Source organism: Thermobia domestica, chromosome 8 (assembly GCF_964235325.1).
Source record: "Thermobia domestica chromosome 8, izTheDome1.hap1.1, whole genome shotgun sequence".
In the NCBI taxonomy this organism is placed as follows: Eukaryota; Metazoa; Arthropoda; class Insecta; order Zygentoma; family Lepismatidae; genus Thermobia; species Thermobia domestica.
In genome coordinates, this window is record NC_137461.1 from 9,101,604 (window position 1) to 9,122,666 (window position 21,063).

General features: G+C 33.7%; 1 protein-coding gene across 1 annotated transcript in view; it reads right to left on the reverse strand.

The window, feature by feature from the left end:
- Positions 1 to 21,063, reverse strand: part of LOC145692677 (uncharacterized) — a 1,521,027-nt gene that overhangs the window by 892,504 nt on the left and 607,460 nt on the right. The window contains exons 154-159 of the mRNA XM_081768059.1: positions 20,644 to 20,691; positions 16,921 to 16,974; positions 13,494 to 13,523; positions 7,349 to 7,402; positions 7,085 to 7,132; positions 4,865 to 4,918 (exon numbers count right to left, since the gene is read on the reverse strand). Coding sequence (XP_081624185.1) covers positions 4,865 to 4,918; positions 7,085 to 7,132; positions 7,349 to 7,402; positions 13,494 to 13,523; positions 16,921 to 16,974; positions 20,644 to 20,691 — 288 coding nt within the window. The remainder of the gene's footprint in view (positions 1 to 4,864; positions 4,919 to 7,084; positions 7,133 to 7,348; positions 7,403 to 13,493; positions 13,524 to 16,920; positions 16,975 to 20,643; positions 20,692 to 21,063) is intronic.

Sequence of the window (21,063 nt, forward strand, 5' to 3'; positions counted from 1 at the left end):
TCGATCGTCAGTTGGTCACTGTTTAAGGTATGTAGTGTTTGTTTTTTCACTTGGTTAAATTATTATGTTTTGTAAAAAATGTTGAAAATTTTTGTCAGTGGATTTCCGTGAGTATACTCAATGTACTAGAAAGATGAATATTTAAGGATTGACACATTTAGACACAAGCAAGTATGAAATTTTGCTAATAGAAAGTTTGAATACTTAAAGGCGAGACAATTAGAGGTTGCTGTAGGCCATGTTGTAATGGCGCTTTTTGGAGGAAAAATGTATTCTAGGCTGTTTTCCATCAGGAACTGTAGGAGTTTTTATTATCGAATAGTTAATAGTTTTTGTGTACTATTAGTTGTTTTTTCTGATTTTTTAAAAATTTTTCCTTCTATATATAACAAGTTGTTTATCCTTGATATTTGAAATAGTAGGGCTGTCATTTCTAAGTAACTTCCTTGAACAACTGAAATAATTTTTGGCTTAAGTTTTGTATATTAAAAGCGAGAGTCATAAATTTACATTATCTTGGTGCGCTAGGTGAGCTTTTAATACAGTACCGGCGAAAACTCTCTCCACTTTTTCTCAGGATTATTTTCCCGGTGGACTGGTCTGTATTTTGAAAATTAGATATGTTCTGTTTTCTTATTATTTTAAGTACGGATTTTGGACCGGGGTGGTCATTCGGAAAGAAATAGGATTAAGTGTTGTTTCGTGACACGTGGACCATATACGTAGGGTCGAAGAAAGCATTAATAGGAATAGATTTCAAGATTGGCGGGCAGATCATTAACAAGATCAGGTATCCAGATGATGCTGTTATTATAGCTAGAACCGAGGAAGGACTACAGGAGATGATTGACACAGTATTTGACACTGGGAAACTATATGGAATAAAAATCAACATCGAAAAATCGAAACTCATGGGAGTATCTTTTGGAAACATGCCCTTACTGATCACAGTATTGTAAAGAAAACTTGAAGGGGTCGAAAATTGCCATAGCTAAAATGTCTGGGAAGTATTTTGGCGAGAGTCGCCTACTGCACCAAAGAGATCAAGTAAAGAATTGCCATAGCTAAAGGAGCATTCAACAAGAAAAGATCACTCTTAACTAGGAGGCTCAATATTGGACTTAAGAAGAAGTTGGTCAAGTGCTATATATGAAGCATTGGACTATATGGTTCACACTTGGACATTACGGAAGTTAGAGAAGGAAATTTGGAGAGCTTCGAAATGTGTTGTTGGAGGAAAATATAGAAGATTAAATGGACAGAGAAAGCAACAAACGAAGATATTTTAAAGGAATAGCAGAGAAGAGGACACTTCTACCCACATCCTTCGTAGGAAAGAAAGTTTGGATTCGACACATCTCGCGAAGAAATTGTCTTCTTCACACTGCCATAAAAGGAAAAATGGAAAAGAAGCGTGGAACAGGAAGAAGAAGAATACAGATGATTGATAAGTTGAAAAACAGAAGAAATTATTGGTTGTTAAAAGAGGAAGTTCAAGATCGAGAAACCTGGAAGAAACATTTCCAGGGCGAAATCTAAAATTTAAAAAAAATGTCCGCATTAATCCCAGGACCTGCTAAAAGGCAAAATACATAGTGACTAGAGATACACAATCAATTCATGTACCAGGATTTAGCATTAGTACATAGATTGAACTTCGTGTTTGATTAGAATAGATTAAGACGGTGTAGCCTTTGTTCGAAAATAACATTAGTGGTAATTAAGCTTATGGCTTATACAGTCTGAAACTAGCGAGTTATGAAGGATTATCTACGTGAAAACTGGTGAGGGGCAACGTGCATATTTTTACTAATATTTAGTTATGTCTCTCCGTATGTAGCATAGAAAAAGACAAGAGAGGTAAATTATTTATGTCAAACACCATTCTTTTGTTCAACTTTATTTAACGTAGTAATTAAGTATTTGCACTGTAATATTTACAGATATCGAACTAACCTGAGTATTGAGGCTGGCCATGGACAACACTAATAGTTTGCAGTAAGGTACCTAATTTTGAAGAAACATAGATGTTAATTCATTTCATTAAATCGTATTTTAGATGTTGATTTGAAAGGTTATACACTGGATCACACTCTTTTGTGCTCTGACTTTAGTAACTTTTCACTCCAATAGATAAACTCTCAATGGTAAGCATAATAAAACCGGCCAATAAAATAAACTATACTCAGTTAAACCATTTTTGAGAAATTGGCAGACGGCATGATGTGGTAGTGATAGAAATAAAGTTATCCTCACAAAAATCAAAATTGGCCATTCATGTCTCGTGCATCTCTATATTGTGATGATCATGCTCAAAACACTCAAAACACACAAATCTCAGAGAACTCAAAGCAATATTGTTAACCTTTTAGGATTTCCAGGATAGCTTTTCAAGTAACTAAATTCGTGGTTTATAAAGCTTGAATTGATACTATTATTATTATTTCTAAGTCGAAAGTGGAAAATGTTCTCGTATGCATATCATCATAGATTTAATTTTCCATACGTAGCGGACTAAGTTAGAAATAACTAACTAACTAACTCTATGGCCTATTGAACCCGGAGGTTCAGTGCCGCGTTCACAAAAGCTCTCCACTGACTTCTATCCTTAGCTAATTGGATCCAGTTTCTACTTTGTATTCCTATCTCTGCGAGATCCATCTTAATATTATCCTCCCATCTGCGTCTAGGTCTTCCTAATGGTCGTTTTCCTATGGGTCTACCAGTCAAGACTTTGAAAGCGTTTCTACTTTCTTCTATTCTAGTTACATGACCTGCCCACCTAAGCCTCCTAGACTTGACGACCCTAACAATGTTGGGTAAACCGTATAAACTATGTAGTTCCTCGTTAGAAATAACATTTTTAAAAGGTTTTCTCATATTCAATACATTTCATTTGCTTGCGTTGAGTTTCGAACACATATGAATTTATGATTAGTAGCTTAAATGTATACTCATTCTTCCGTTAGCACCAAAAATATATTGAACTACTTGAGCGAGTATTATAATGGCTGAAGAACGAAGTAGTTATGGTATAACTTGAGGTAGAGAATAGTAGGCAAAAATCTTCTACATAATTAGTATTACCACTGAAGACGATCTCATAATGTCGAATACAGTTTTACAAAGACATTAGAAAGAGGAAGTTTCCTTTTGTTTTCTGTTAGATAGTTCGAATCAAAGCCCAAATAATTTGGACCCATACATGTCTAATATTTAAAGAATGCACTAACCTACCATTTCTATTTGACCGAACTCACCAAAAGGTTCTGGTGTAGAACCTATTATTGAATAATATTGACTTTGTTATTATTTTTGTGTTAACTTCATATTGTTTAAATAACATATAGGGGTTATTGGTAATTATAGTTTGAGACAATTGCAAGAGCTTTGAAATGGACAAATATTGTGCACCAATGTAGAAGAAAGTGTAGAATAATGTACCATCAGTACGATATTAAGTTTGAGAAGAGACGGCTAACACATAGACCGAAATCCATGTTCTTTTAAATTAGTTTTGAACCCTCGCCTATGTTAGTGATATGCTTCATTTAGCCAGTGCAGATTAAATCCAATTGAAGAGTGAAAGCAGAAAAACAGAAAATGACATTTTTTCTTCCTTTCGATTATTTTAGGAATTGTAATTGGACGGACTCAGGGTAAAGGTAACAAGTCACTTTTTTACAATTTTCGGTTTCTAACACAGAGTTGTAGTATTTTAAATGGCGCATTTTGTTTGAAAAGCCCTATGAAAAAAACGTGACCAAAAACAAGTAAAAGGGACGTGCAAAAGGGAATAATTGAGCTACAATGGAATCCACACTGGGTAAAAGGTAATAAGATGACTCTCCTGAAAAATGAATAACAATTACTTTTTACCTTTTACCCTGAGTCCGTCCAATTATAAATATCACGTGATGTAACTCACAGATCTTGATACAACTGTGGTAAAAGTTATACTTTAACCAGGAATGTCTATGAAACACGCCCGTAAAATTATCGGGAATTTTCCATATCCTTCCCACTTCCTTAGGCTCAGAACTCAGGATGTCTACATAAGGGATATGCTGAAGGAAGCAATTTTCCGAACAGATAACCCCCTACCAGTATACCGTAGTTCAGAAAGAGGATTCGCTCATTGTTCTGTCGTTCCAGCAACCCGTTTTCACTAACATGTCCATCGATCTATAGGACCGCTATGAAGAATGTGCGCGATGTAATGGTCAACATTTTGAAAACATGATATGCAGGCACGAATCTTCTTAAATTTACAACATGGATTGAATAACGTTTAGTTGACATTTGAGAACATTTCTTATGTTTCATTATGTTGTACAACAAATAAATAAATAAACGCCAACGATGTGATTTTAGTACTGTTTGTTTTGCCGCACACTGTAGTTCACATACCAAAATGTCTTACTTAATCAGACGTTGTTTGAAATTTTGACGAAATCCTTACTTTAATGAGTGGAAGATGTAAAAAATAAAGATGTTTTGTAGCCTCATTACTACGAATTTACTTAGTTTAGTGTTGCCTAATGCACGATTTAACATTTATGTCACAGCAACGGAGACTGAATGGACTTTCATTCTTACATCATTAATATTCTTGGTCTATTATTCTATCTGCTTTGAGTTAATATTTTGTTTTGAAGGTTTTACGTTTCTTGCCAAAACGTATGGGGACGTTTGCCTATGTAACCAAACGGTGTGGTCTTCCTAATCCCGAAATAGAACAAAACGAACATGTTTCATTAGCTGCTGCATACTCTAATGGCAACAAAATTATATATCTAACATAAGCTAAGGGAAGCTCTAATGCTTCCTACTTCCTCTTGTTATTACGTTTAAAATTACCTACCTGGCTGTAGAGATATTTGTTCGCCAGACTCTATAGGAACTGCTCCTTCTTGACCTAAAATAATAATTAATATCAGCACATTTGAAAACTTGTGTTTGGGGGGGTTACATGGGGGGTGAATGCATGCGACAATATATTTAAATACTACATACGAGTTTTTATACTTTCGTGTAAATACAATAATTAAATGTTGTATATACTTTTGTGAACGGAGTAAACAAGTATTTTCCCAGTTCCTTTTAGATTTCTTCGTAATCAATCTACACCAAATTTCTTGAAATGAAAATTGTTCAATTGTACATAACAAATGTGAGTACTGCGCAGATGGTTGGAACTGAAATTCTTATTATTGATTGTGGCCTTAGGATATGGTTGAGATACAGTGTCATACACATGGCATTATCTTTAATACTTTTCCTTTCTTCTTACCAGTTAATCTAATGCAATTTCTTACTCACATTGTATTATTATTGGATGTTTGAAGATAACCTTGAAGTGCTATTCTTACTAATGAACATATTATTGAGAAACAATTGCTACTGAACTATATTTTACAATCGATAGTAGCAGCTTGAATTGATACCCCTTCTATAGTAAACTCTTTAAGTATATTGAAATACTTGTCAATTACAATGTCTTTGAAATGATGTAGTTACGGTATAATATGAGGCAAGAATAGTAGACTAAAAGCTTCTACATATTAGTATTAATACTGTACACAATTTCGTAATACCAAAACAAATTTTAGAAACACATTAGGGGACGAAGTTTTCCTTTAGTATTTTGTTAAATAGGGATCATTTAAGCCCAAATAATATGAACTTATACGTGTATAATATTTAGTTAATATACTAATCTGGAAATTGTAGATGGTCAAACTCTTTAGAAGTTTCTCGTGAAGAAACTACAAATTTATGTTGCACTGTCCCACTTAGTCTGCAAGTCTGACGTCATTTGAGACATTCTTTTTCGGTTATGCAATTTTCACAACCGTAATCCACATCGTATAATATTGCTTGAAATTTTTTGTTTACTTTATTCTATCCTTATTGGCGATTCTTGAGGGATATCACTTTGGAAATATTCAAACTCTTTAATCGTAGTTTATGTAAAATACACTGAAGGAATATAAAATCTCGTGTAGAATATTTTGAACATTAGACAATACATTCTGCCTCGGCTTTCACTGATAAAGTGCAATTTCTACTCAAATGACTTTCTCCAAGAGTAGAAATTACCATTTTCATCTATACACTTTAATTTTTTAATGCCCACAACTGAACGATCAGTTCTCGTTTGCTCTGGAGATATAAGAGATAACCTTTCTTGTCTTAGAACGGGACAAACCAAATAATTAAAGTTATGTATACATATTTATATATTTTGCATTATAAGATTGTTTTGTTGAAAGACAAGTAGTAAATTTGAATGTCAGTAAATAATAAGCTACAAGGGAGAACTACAATAAAATTTATCGTATCAAATACAAAAGATGAAATGGCCGCATTTATTGAGAATGGCATAAGTTCAAAATTAAAAATTTTCAAGAGAGAATTTTGAACCTCACAATCTCACAAACAATTCACATTTCTGTTATGATCATAATCAACCAATAGCTATGCAGTTAAGCGTCTGTAATTCACTGTACAAAAATATTTGTAGGTAGTAGTGATGAATTGGAGAGTGAATTCATTAATCCACCTTTCCATTTTCGAACTTAAGTCTATTGTCATACAAGTGGCTCAAATGATGTAAGAAAAAACACTTTAAAGCTATCGGTAAGCTCAAGGACAGTTTTTGTTATCAAATTAGAGTTAGTACAACAAAAGTGTTGAGAAACTGGAATGTAGAAAATATGTAACTACACATCTATTTTACTCGTAAATGTGTTAAAATCTATAGCCGTATATCCAGTTTACACATACTATAAATATCACACCCAATCGTCTGCCTTTTGAATTTTATACTAAAGGGTTTCTTTTAATGTACGAGGTATGTATGTAAGAAATCAAAGTTATATTTTGTACAAATATTCGTTGAAATTAACCTTCTTATCAAAGATGATGCAGCTCGGGCTTGACGTTTCTCTTCTAAATACTAACCTAGCATTTATTTTAATCTCAATGTGTTCATATTTTCAGTCGTAATATCATAATGGATCGAAACAAATTTATCTTAATTTGACTCAATTTTACGATTTTAACTACTAAATGTTATTACCAGGACGTAATTGTTCTTCTGGAGCCAGAGGGTGTGGACCTTCTAATCCTGTAATGAAACAAAGCAAAGTTTATATGTCACATACGCTAAGAAAAAACTCTACTGCTTCACATTTACTCTCGGATATTGTTTTTATAGAAATTGTAAAATTTCTAATGTAACAACGAAATTATTGTTTCTATTGCAATTTTTTTATAATCGATTTATATTAAACTAGTTATGCTCAACCTGTTTTGTAAAATTATTACATTAAAAATTACCCACCTGGCTGTACAGGAACTTGCTTGCCAGGCTCTAGAGGAACTGGAACTTCTTGGCCTGAAATAAATAATTAATATCAATTAATTTGAAAATTCTTTGATTAGAAATTATTTTTGAAGTACATGGCAATAATAATCTGTGAGAGCTTTCATACTTTCACAGAAACAGAATAATAATAAAACAAGTGTATATACTTCCATGAGAAGAGTGAAACAATTATTATCACAATTCCCTTATATAAGTGTGTAACCAATTTCCTCCAAGACAGTTGGAAAGAAAATTATTGAATTCTACAAAAAATTGTGAGTACTGTGTAGCTGGTTGTAAACTGAGATCTTTATCATCGATGTGCACTTAGATTAAGCTCGAGAGACAGTCCCACACCACATGACATTATTGTTATTCTTTTTCCTTTTTTCTCATCAGCTAATCTGATGCGATCTTTGACTTAATAAACTCACATTCTATTGTTATTGGAGTTTGAAGACACCTGATTAGTTACATGCATGACGCAATGGGGCCAAACTATTGACTCACACAATTCCACACGCGTACCAAGTTACCAGCATAGAACAAACACAATCAACAAAATCGAAACGTTTCACGTTCATATATTGTGTTTTCTGAAATATTAGCATTTCCCTTCAATGAGACGTACTAGCATTTCCTTTCACGTTGCCACTTCATTTGACCTTTCTTCATTTACTGAGTGTAGTGTAACACTACTACAATAGAGGAAGCAGGAAAAAACGCTACTGAACCGACTGTACACCATCTCCCTGAAAACTCATTTACTTACTAATGGTGCACTGTCCCACTCAACCTCTGACGTCATTCGAGCCATTATTCCTTGAATGTTGTAATTTATCACAAACGGTACTGTTTATGATTACAGTATTATTTTGATTTTCTACTGCTTACTTTATTTTGTCCTTACTCGAGATTCTTGAAGAACATCATTTTGCAGAAACTCAAATTCTTTAGCCACAATAAGGGAAGAACAGTCAAAAATTCCCAAGTGTTGTGAACAACATTTTGAACACTCGCGATTGTTTCTGCTTTAGTTCGCAAGCATCGCAATTGCTAGTTTTATCTAAATATCTTATTAAAATGTCAATATTAGAATGATCAGTTATCGTTTCCTGTGGGACATAATAGAAGACACCCGTTCCATTACAATAAAATAGAATCCATTGCTGAATGTATTTTTAATAATAAGAATAAGAATAAGAATAATCCTTTCGGCACGAACTTGAATTAATAAGTTTTATTTTCTTAATTTGCACAAAATGTTTCTAGATCTCCCAACATTTTCTTCTAATTTTCAAATCATGGACCCCTTGTGTTTTTCTTCATCGTACTCTTTGCTTTCCTTCCATCTTTATTTCTATGGGAATGTGAAGAAAATAATTTCTTAGCAACGTATGTCCGATCCAGTCAGCCTTCTTCTACGGACGATGGCTACAAGTGCCCTCTTCTCTCCTATTCGTTTGAAAACATCGTCGTTGTTTACTCTGTAAACCACTTTTATCCACTCCATATTCATCCAACATCACGTTTTGAAACTCTCTAAATATTTCTTCTCTATCGCTAGAAATATACAAGTCTCTGAATCACACACTCTAATACTCCATATACCGTACAGCAGCAGTCTAACATCTTCTTTCTCCAGTATTGTGGTTCAAATTTAAATGCGATCAATTCTTGTTAGATACTCATTTAGCTTTAGGAATTCATGATCTGATCTCCTTGGTGCAGTAAGCGTTTCTCGTGAAAATACTTCCAAGATATTTGAAATGACCAGCCTCTTCAAGTACTCTTTGTTCCACTCATTGTTGCACTCCGTCCCTTAAAGACGCATTTCCTAGGGATATTCTCATGACTTTCAAGTGTTCGGTATTGATTTCCATTCTAAAATACTTTCCAGTGTCAACTATTTTGTCATTTATCACTTCTGGTCTTCCTACAGTATTAAGTAATCAAGTTTTCAATTGATATTTATCTATTTTCAATTATAGGTTGTTTTAGTTCAAGAATAATTCAGTATTAGTAAACCATAAGTTACGAGATACAAGTAGAAATATATTTATTATATTATACAAAAACGACAAATAGGGCGCTTTAATGAAAAGTTCGAAATTAAAAAGTTGCAGGGGAGAAATTTAACTCTCGACATGTAATGAACACTTCAGGTTTATATTATGTTGGTAATCAAACAATAACTATGAGCTTAATGTCTAATTCGATGATGTATAGAATAATATTGTGAAGTGTACTGATGAATTGGAGTGAGTTAAGACAAGGTCATTTGAAATACATGCAGTTTAACTAATATGTGAAAACCGACTTTATTATTGCTGATAAGTGGAAAGGCAATTTGACAGTTTGACCACATTAGAGGTAGTATAATAGATTTATTGGAAAACTGGAATGAACAGAAAACATGGAATTTTAAATGTATTTAACTCGTAAATATCTTTACAACTGGTGAAATTTATGTAGATTCCGCGTACAATAAATATCTCACCCAATCGTCTGTCTTTTGAATTTTATAATAAAGCCTGTCCTTTAATGAACGACTTATACATGTAAGATAAAAAAATATGTTTTGCAGCATTATTAATTTAAAATAACCTTGTTATTTAAGCTGATATAGCACGGGGTTTACTACGTTAGCATTCATGTTAATTTCAATGCTTTCATATCCTTAGTCATCGCAGTATAAAACGGATTGAAATAAACCTATCTTGGTAATTTTCTTAAAACAATAGTTGAGTTAATTTCATGTTTCTAATTCTTAAATATTGTTACTAGGCCGTATCTGTTCCTCTGGACCTAGAGGGTGTGGACCTTCTAATCCTGTAATGAAAGAAAGTGAAGTTTGTATGTCACATAAGCTAAGGGAAACACTAATGTTTTCTACTTCTTCTTGGATATTTCTCTTATACAAATTGTTCAAGTGCTAATATAATAACGAGTACATTATATTTCGGTTGCAAAGATTTAATAATGGATTAATAGATTGAAATAACTACACTCGATCTTTTTGTGTAGTTATTACATTTAAATTATTCACCTGGCTGTACAGATATTTGTTCGGCAGCCTCTATAGGAACTGGTCCTTCTTATCCTAAAATAAATACTTAACATCAGAAAATTTGATGCTCGTTTATCAGAAATTACATTTACGACACGCAAGTATAATATTCCGTACGAACTTTTTTATTTTCGCTTTAATACAATAATGAAAACTTTGTATATACTTTTGTGATTGATGTGAAACAAGTATTTTCTCAATTCCCTTACGATTTTTTTTCGTAACTAATATCCTCCAATATTAACGAAATGAAAATTGTTAAATTGTACGGAATAAGTGTGAGTACTGCGTAGATGATTGAAACCTGAGCTATTTACCATCGATTGTGGCCTTGGGATATGCTTCAGAGACAGTCCCATACATATGACATTGTCGTTCGTCTTTCTCCTTCTTATCAGCTAATCTGAACCGATGTTTGATTCATTAAGTTAATATTCTAGTATTATTGGACCTTTGAAGACAACTGATTAATAGCATTCGTAACAGGACGTCGTCAAAATGTCGACTCACACAAGCGTACCAGTATTACAGCATAAAACAAACACAGTGCAGTAAGTTTAACGCTTTCATGTTGATATTGTGCTTTCTGACGCCAACAAGGCTTACTAGTGTTTGCTTTCACGTTACCACTTTATTTGGCCTTATTTCATTTCATTGACTGAGTGTTACCCTACTATAGTGTAACACTACTATAATTGTGGGCGCAAGAAATTCGCTACCTGACCTACGTGTACTAGCTGGTAACTTATTCAATTATTAATGGTGTACTTTCCCACTCATCCTCCAAGTCTTATGTCATTCGAGACTTTTTTTCTTGTTTGTTGCAATTTTCACAAACTTTATTGTATATGAGTAGCGTATTACTGAATTTTCTACTGCTTACTTTCTTCTTATCTTACTGTTGATTCTTTAGGGATATCCCTATGTAAAATTCTAATTCTTTAACTACACTTTATGCAAGAACATTCAAAAAATTGCAAGTCCTGTGTAGGCGATTTAGAGCATCAAGCAGTACTTTCCCCCCTCAGTCATAAATTAAAATTTCTACTTAAGCAATTCCCCTCAGGATTCGTAATTACTATGTTATTTTAAACATATTGCATTTTAATGCCCTTATTTTAACGATCAGTTATCGCTTCCTCTGTATCTATGATAGACGACCCTTCTTGTGTTAGAAAGAAACTGAATCAACTGTTAATGGTATGAATATTATTAACTATTATACCATTTGACAGACTCTCGGACTAATAACTTTTCCATAATGTTATTTTTGGGCCTTGAAATATGCGTTGTTCTTCAGCTTCAGCTCTTACATCTCGATACTTAGCTTCCGATTTTAACTTCCAATATTTTCTTCTATTTTTCAAATCAGCGAAAAGTTGTTTTCCTTCTGCTTACTACTAGCTCTCCTTACATCTTTTCTTCTATGGCGGTATGAAGAATTCAATTTCTTAGCAAGATGTGTCGAATTATAAGCCAATCATATTGTTCTTGCTATGAAGTATGACGGCTAAAGCGTCCTCTTCTCTACTACCCGTTTTAACACATTTTCCTTTGTTACTCTCTCTCTCTCTCTCTCTCTCTCTCTCTCTCTGAACGTTTTGCTTTCTCCCTCTTCCTCCGATATCATATTTCCAACCTTTCTAAATATTTGTTCTCTAACTTCCTCATAATATAAGCATATGAACCATAAGATCCAACGTACAATCTATACATCTTGACCAGCTTCTTTTTAGTCCAATATTAAGCGTGCTACTTAATACTAGGAATGCCCACAAAGTTCCGGTTCTGGCAGATTCTAGGAGATCCGGTTTTCAAAACCGGTTCCAGACCTGGATCTGAAAACCTGGTTTAAGAATTTGATCTTAGGAACCGGTTCTAGACCTGGATCCGTAAAACCGGTTCGAGAACCGGACCTTAGGAACCGTTTCCAAACCTGGATCCGTAAAACGGTTCCAGAACCGGATCTTAGGAACCGGTTCCAGACCTGGAGCCGAAAGCCCCCAAACACCCCTAAAGGAGGCACAAATTTCACCTTCAAAACAGTGCAAATAGAACTACACGCTTCTGCCCTCCCCGCCCAGACCCGCTTGTGCCCCCCAGAAAAAAAGTTTTGGACCACCAGTGGATGTTTAACCAAATGAGTTTGACAGTTACCGAGCTTTCTAGCGAAATGAGACAAGCGGTCGCCGTCTGGGCGCCTGCCTGTTGCTTCTACCATTTCATCTAGCACACTGTTCACAGCCTCCCAGCAGCACGGGTTTAGTGTAGAGAAGGCCACAAAGTTCCCGTTCCGACGGAACCGGTTTTACGAGGAACCGGTTCTTGGAAATCCGGCTTTCAAAACCGGTTCCAGAACAGGATCTGAAAGCCGGTTCCAGCAGGAACCGGTGCTGTCCATCTGTAGTCAAGAGTTTTCTTCCTTCTTGAATGCTTTTTCAGCTATAGCAATTTTTGATCTGATCGCTTTGGCGCAGTTAGCGTGTCTTGTCATAATACTTCTAGATACTTGAAGTGATCGTCCTCTGAAAGTTGGTTTTGTCCTACTATGACCCGTAGAGGCTCGTTGCCATTCTAATGGTTCAATGGATGTGTTAGAAAAGACTTTAATACTGTTGAGGAGCTCGAAGATAGTTCGATCAAAATGAAGGAAGTAAAATAAAAGTATTAAAAAGTGGAATGAGCAGAATTTACTTGTAAATATTTTAACAACTAGAGAAATATATGTAGTTTCCGGAAACCATAAATATCTCGACCAATTATCTCTCTTTTGAATTTTACACTAAAGGGCGTTTTTTAGTGAGCGATGTACATATCTAACTTAACAAAACTTATTTTGTAGAATTTTTAGTTAAATGAAGTTGATTATTCAAACTGGCGTATCACGTGGTTTGGTGTTTCTCTTGCAAATACTAGGTGAGGATTCATTTTAATTTTATTGCATTCATACTCTTAGTCGTCACACTGTAAGATTGATTAAAATAAACCTATCTTAACATTAATCTTTTAATTTGAAATAAATTTACGTTTTTACTTCTTAATTGTTCTTACCAGGAGCCAGAGGATGTGGACCTAATAATCCTGTAATGAAATGAAGTTTATATATAACATAAGCTAAGGAAAGCTCTATTGCTTCACACTATTTCCTGGCGGTGGCCGTGTACAAAAATGGACAAAGTTGCTAAGCAACAGAAAATTAATTATAGATGGGGATTGCAAATTTTCAATGACAGATTTATAAATCAAAATAATTATATTTTACTTTTACTGTATAATTCTTACGTTTAAAATTATCTACTTGGTTCATTAGGTTATAGCTCTCAGACACTAAAGAAAGTAGTTCTTCTTGGCCTAAAACTATTTAATAATAGAAAATTTGTCAACTCTTTGATTAGAACTTGCTCAGAAAGCACGCGATACTAAGATTTCGTACACGTTTGTATACTTCTGCTAAATACAGTAATAAACTCTTCATATATGCTTTCGTGGGTGGAGTGAATCGAGTATTTTCTCACTTGTCTTTAGATATTAGCGCAGATATTCTCATTGTTAATGTAAATCAAAATGGAAAAAGTAAACAGAATAACTGTGATTATGGAGTAGATATTACTGAAAAGATAGCTTTATTATTGGTTCTGCCCTTAGGAAATTGCCGGAAAAAGGTACTAATGACTAGTGTTTCTCCCAGATTTACTTTTAGAGGCACTGCCCCCCTCCCCGGAGCTATGAGGATACCCCTTCCCGACGGAGACAAAAATAATACGTCTATAATATAATAATAAATAGAATAGTACCAGCAGTGCCCCCCAAACGAAGTGTTCCCCCGAAAGATAGACGACAATATGTTGAAGAATGTTTCTCGTTCATCTTGAAAGCTAATCTGACTCATATTTTGACATATATTTTGTATACGCTAAGCTGTATAACATTTGTGCTTTAAAGAAAGTTTTAAAGCGCAATTATTAAGCTTGAATATATTCTTGACAGCAATTGCTGTTTACAGTTGGCCCTAGCAGCCTGCATGCATATCTATTCTTTATTAATATAATTGAATGCGTTATTGGGCAAATTGAACAGATCTTAAAATTCGTACACGATTGTATCGAAAAGATTTGTTAATGGTTGATGTTGTTCTCGATGAACCATAAGAGAAACTCTTATATATTTCTAGAATTATTAATATTATTGTGCAAGACTTTTGTTTTCAATCAAGTCTTTTGCGAGGAGTTTCATAAAAGAATTCTTCAGGAAGTGTTGTGCTAAATAATGTTACTCTGTTTAAAATCAATAACCTTCTCAATTATTTTATCCCCTGAGATATATAAGTTAATTAGGTATTTAGGCTGACCAGGAATACCACTAGAGCATTCAGGACGAAATTATGATCCTTCCGGGATACGGACAAAATCTCGTGGCCGAAACATTGCCGCCCAAAATTTCGCCGGGCCAAAACCTTGTCACCCAAAACATCGCGTTGCCAAAACATCGCCGCCAAAACCTCGTGGGCCAAAATCTCGCCTTCAGCTTAAAAATTCAGTGTAGTATAACAATATCTGCTGCTTTTCTTATAAGTAAAAAAAAAGGAAGGAAGAGCTTGGTGTGGTGAGAGTAGGGGCGTCGAATTCTACCTCGCCCCGGGCGTCGAAATATCTATCTACGGCTCTGTATATATATCCCACTCCCCCTCCCTTTTGCTGTGCTGACAAAACGAAATTATAAAAGACATCCTAGGCTCGAACCTCATCTATGTTGAAAATTAAATTGAGATCAGTAGGATGGCTCAAGAGGTATAGTGTAACAAACATAGTCATTTAATTTTTATATATATAGATTTCCAAAGCATGCATTAGAGTTCTTCTTGTCATTATTTTAATGTAATTATGTGTTATTACTAAATATATACATATAGTAATATATAGAACATTATACATTGAAGAAACCGTCTTGAAGAGGTTTCATCCTGACGATATTTCTTCCCAGGCGACAGTACATCTCGCTTAATTTAGACCAGGTGAGAATCTGTGTCGCGAGATCATTACAACGAGGTTTTGGTCAGGCGAGATTTTTTGTATGGCGATATTTTGGGGCGCGAGGTTTTGGAAGACGAGGTTTTGGCCCGGCGAGATTTTGGCCCGCGAGGTTTTAGGTGGCGAGGTTTTGGCCAGGCGAAGTTTTGACCCCGCGAGGTTTTGGGCGGCGAGGTTTCGGGCTGGCAAGGTTTGGAGTCGAGAGGTTTTGGTCCGCGAGGTTTTGTACCCAAACCGAACCTTCCCTTTAGGAATAATCCTATTGTATCTATAAGGGCTGACGGTGAATAGAATATTGGAAATGCTTTTTAAATAAGTGACATCAATTCACATTTATATTGTATTATCCTTCCTCTAATTTTCTTTAAATATTTCTGTCTTTACATGGTAGTATATTTCAATCTATTGTCATATTCCGTTACAGTTTGAGTTATTTTATATGATCTGGAACTATAGTAAAAGACGAAAATCACCTGATTACACAGTCGATTGTAATTGTTCCTTTTTTTAAATTCAGGATCGAATTCAAATGATCAAGTGTCCTGACTCATCACTTTAATCTAATTAAAGCATGTTTAACATTTGGAATTTTTCGTTTTATTTACTAAATCATTAGTTATTGGTACAAGTGTTCTATACAAGCCGTGAACGAGTAACTATATTTGTTAAGAATACTACAATTGCTTGTCCTTTAGAGAGAAATTATTCATGATTTGGCTTAAGTATTATTCTCTGAGGAAAGCAATATTCTATATTTAAGAGACGATATGCGTTTATATATTTTCAATATTAAAATTTCATTAATTGTTTTTCAGAAATATTCTAATGTGTTTTTCGAGTCTGTACTCTATTCAAGGATTCAAAATTATACATATATATTGTTTATATAATTTTGCACTCTTTGTATTATTATTATTATTATTATTATTATTATTATTATTATTATTATTATTATTATTATTACATCTACACCTTATTAAATATAAAAAAGGTCCAACCATTAAAACAATTCTCGCTATTTGGTAAACAACCCAAAATGCCACAGAAACACACGTGCCTGAATAGCATAAGGAAATTACGAAACTAAGTAAAACCAATTCACAATTATCTTTTAACCAAAAAAATTATTATAATTAATAATAAATTAATTGCCACTCCTCAAATATTTTATATTTCAGAATCTTCCCTGTGAAAACCTTATTATATTAGTGAAAACTCTCTCTCTCTCTCTCTCTCTCTCTCTCTCTATATATATATATATATATATATATATATATATATATATATATATATATATATATATATATATACCAGCAATTCTCGATATAATAGCGAACATGCATACATACATTCATACATATAAAATTGATAACCGCGTTTTTCTTGAAGTCAGTTTTAAAATTGTTCATCATATTAAATATGTGGGTGTGTGGATTTTCGTACTGTCTCACCTGGATACAATGGTATTTGTTCCTGTGAAACTGCAAGAGAAGGTCCTTCTTGACCTGAAATAATTCAAAACGAAGACATTTAGTTATTTGTACATATAACATATAATCGTGTAACACAACTTATACCCCTATTTCTAAGTGTACCTGCTGCCATTTAAGCAAATCAATATGCAAATATAATAGAAGATATAACGTAATGTTGATATAGCTTAATAAATTTTTGATTTCATCCTAATTGGATTTCAAATTTAATATTTGATCTGAGATAACTGTATACGTTTACGTAGATTCAGATTCAAATGGCTGTTAATGATTATGATCTAGACTTTATAAGTTTTTCTTCAGTTTCGTCATATCATATTAGAACGAATAATTAATTTCATGACAAAGAAATAACTGCTGTGTAGAACGAATACCACACTCTTTTATGTTAATATGTTGTGGCCTGTGGTAGTGTTATGCAATGTTGAGTAAGTGAGGAGCTTTTATACTAATTGGAAACGTGAAATCATATGTTAGTAAGTCTAATCGACGTTAAGAAACATAATATCAACACGCTAGTCTGTTCGAACATGGCACAATGATTTTCTCGGCGGAAGGATTATATCATACCATGACCTTTTGACTCGTACATGGCTTGCTGCTAAGGCAATAATGTTTGTCTAGAAACATGTAATAGAAGTTCGGTGAGCATGTACTTGTGCACAAAATGCGACTACAGTATGGAAAGGTCGCAATCTTGCAACATAAAAGAAATGGAGCTTATGTTTATTCTTGTTTTTATTTTTCACAATATTTGCTGGAGCACCGCAACGAGCGAATTTTGTTTTGGTCGATAGTTTGATGCTGTCTTGCGGCCTGAGGTGGTAAAAAATATTGTTTTCACAGAATGACATTTCAACCTATTTCACCAGTCTGAGGTAAATACTGATAGTGGGTAGGAAGAGAAAAGCAGGAAAAGGAGTAGATTGTATGCTACAAGAGAATCTTCTATTGAGGGAGAAAATTCTTGTCTTGTGTAGCATAGATTAAGTGTAACTAGAAGTCCTTATCATTACAAATACCAATCAAAACTTCTCTTCGTAAGTAATGTTAGGACTTCAATCAGCAAAGACGTATTTCAAACAGTTTTAAGTTTTTTTTCTTTTGCCTTGGCCAATGATTATGTGTCTGCATATAAACTACCGAAGTATAGGTTTCTCATATATTATGAATCTGAAAAGCGTAATAATTTATTCATTCACAGATATAGTTATTTTGAAAGATTTAAATTCTCTTGTAGTGCCAAATGGGATAGTTTAAACTTCTGGAGAATTGTGTCTTTCCTCATTTTAGAATTCTAATAATTATATTGAGATAGTTTGAAAGAGAATTATTTTCGCAAATACTAAAAGCTACTTTAGTATGCGATACTACGAGGTAGTTCTCAATTTTTGTATAATTTTGTTACTTCTCAAAGGACTTACATAAATTATTTGTCTATATCTTATACGTATTTTGGGCTAAATCATCTTCGGATATTTATAAAGAGAAATTAGTTAAAATAAAATAAAATTTCGACCCTCCGACCAATAATGATGTGTTAAAACTCTTAATCTTAGCACGTGTTACATCTTCTAAAACTAAATATAGAAAACAATGTTGTTAGTTGTGTGAAATTGTGGTTCTTTATTAACATAATTTAGGAACTCAACCAAATTCATGCTGACTAAGCATACCTCTAGGAGTTTCTGGTAGTACATATAATTATATACAGGGCTGTATCAAAGTTCAAAAACATCCTAATAAGTAGTAAACGATGCAAAATATAATCAAAGTACCAAATTAAGTACGGAATAGGGATCAGTGAATTGTTGGGGACATCATAATAACGTCTCTCATTTATAATTCTACCAATTTAAGCAATTGTTTTATATAGATTCTATAGCATATGATATATCATTTTAATAGCAAATTTTTGTAGAAATTGAATGATACTTTTATTTTTGCTCCAGTTTTAACAATTACGAAGATATTGCTATTGCTTTATTGTATCTTCAACAAAAAATGCTAAAATTTGTCAGACGATTCACTGTTATAAGACGTGTTCAATATATTCCCTATTTCGGTCGATTGTGAGATACATACTGTTTGCAGTCACGGAAACCTTGTTCTAAATGTCTGTTTTAATGTTGGAACATGCGATCACAATATGTTCCTTGAGATGCTGAACATTTCTAATTTTTAATGCATAACAAAGTAGTAGTTTAGCGCGCTCGAGCCAAGGGAAAGACGTAGCCATTCCACAGTAACTCGTCGACGAATCGGCGCACAGACACAGGTACGGTAATCGACTTACGCATCACATTACCATCGATATTTTTCCGAAACACCTATACAAGCGTCAAACCAATGCGGATTACTAAACGAAAAGTATTCCACTTTCTTCACCTAACCTCACCTAACAATTATAAATTAACTTCATCAGTAAAAAAGAGGTCAGAGAGGGATCTTGGATTTTGATGTAGCATCCCTATGGTTCACTGAAAAATTCCTTCTTCTATATCATTCTAGATCATCACATGATTCAATGCTATCTTCTGGTAATATGTCATCTGCAATAGTGCAAAGAAAGAGACAATTATAACTAAGCATTGCTTAGTGCCAGAGCATAATGACAATACCATTCAATTTCTTCAAAAAAGTTATTAAAAAGACATTCTCCTTGTGTGGTTTCTATTTAAGACAAAGGCGTAAAAAATTCAAGTTTGGCGGACGAAATTGCGGTTTGTTTTCAAACATGTTCCCCATACCTGTTACTTACATAAATTGTACCTAAGGCTATAGTATGCAGCGAGGGTCTTTCCATACTTTTGGACCACCCTATATATATATATATTCGTATTATATTACCTGGATATATAGGCATTTGCTGCTGTGAACCTGTAGGAGAAATTTCTTCTTGCCCTGACAGAATTCAAAATGAAGACATTTAATTACTTTTGCATAAAAAGGCGTAATAATATATTTATGTAACTCGGCTTATATACTCAAAGTATATCTATATATACTTTCTAGCTTTACACAACCTTAACGAAATACCTAATTCCATTTTTTGTGCTTAACGAAATATTTGGTTTCTTCCCGACTGGTTTTCAAATCCTATTGTAAAATAACTGAACTACATAAAATTTATTGAATAAGTAGTAGACATGGCTATGATTCAAATTAGTGTTAATGATTATATGATTATGCTTGGACTTTCCCACATAATCTGATCTTTATTAGAGAATGAATTTTAAACCAGTAAATTTGTAGTTTTGGGAGCTTTGAAAAGATATATTTATATTATAACAAGTGAAAGGCGAAATGGTAGCTGAATAGGTTTTACACAATAAACATTACCATCAAGGGTGTCCATGTTATGGTTTCCAGGGGGACAAGTATAAGCGAGATTTCAAATGTAGTCTCAAATTTTATGGTAATTATTCTAAACTATCTATTGGGTTTTCGATCTTCCGAAACACAATTTCCTCTAAAGAGGGGCGAGCACCCCACCTTGCCCCCTGATGGGCGCCCTTGATTACCATTGAAGAATGTGTCGATATTATATACCATTCCAGAACTTCTTTACAAAAAATGGAGTTTAAGAAAGATAATGTTAGTGTTGTGTAAAATAGGATTAATTATTGCCCTAATAATATGGGTCTATACACATATAATATTTGAAGATTCTACACTAACCTGGGAACTGTGGTTGACCAAGCACACCAGACGTTTCTGGAGACGGACCTATAATTCAATAAATTGGCATTCTTATTATGTTATGTCAAATATATATATGTATTACGTTAAATCTACCTTAGACTGTAATTGTATTAGCAGAGTATTAAATGAATTTTCTACCATTTATTTTACACTCTAGTGGCGACTTTTAAGAGTTATCAGTTCGGCAAAATTCATATTCTTTCGCAATAATATCCGAAAGAACATTCAAGCAATCTCAAGCTTTGTTTAGAACACTCAGAACATCAGACGATTTATTCAATCCTGTCTTTAACGATAAATTACAATCTCTACTGAAATTATTTTCTTCACGAGCAGCACTGACTGCTTCAGTCTGAAAATTTTATCTTTTAATTATTTCACCTGGATTGTCAGGCC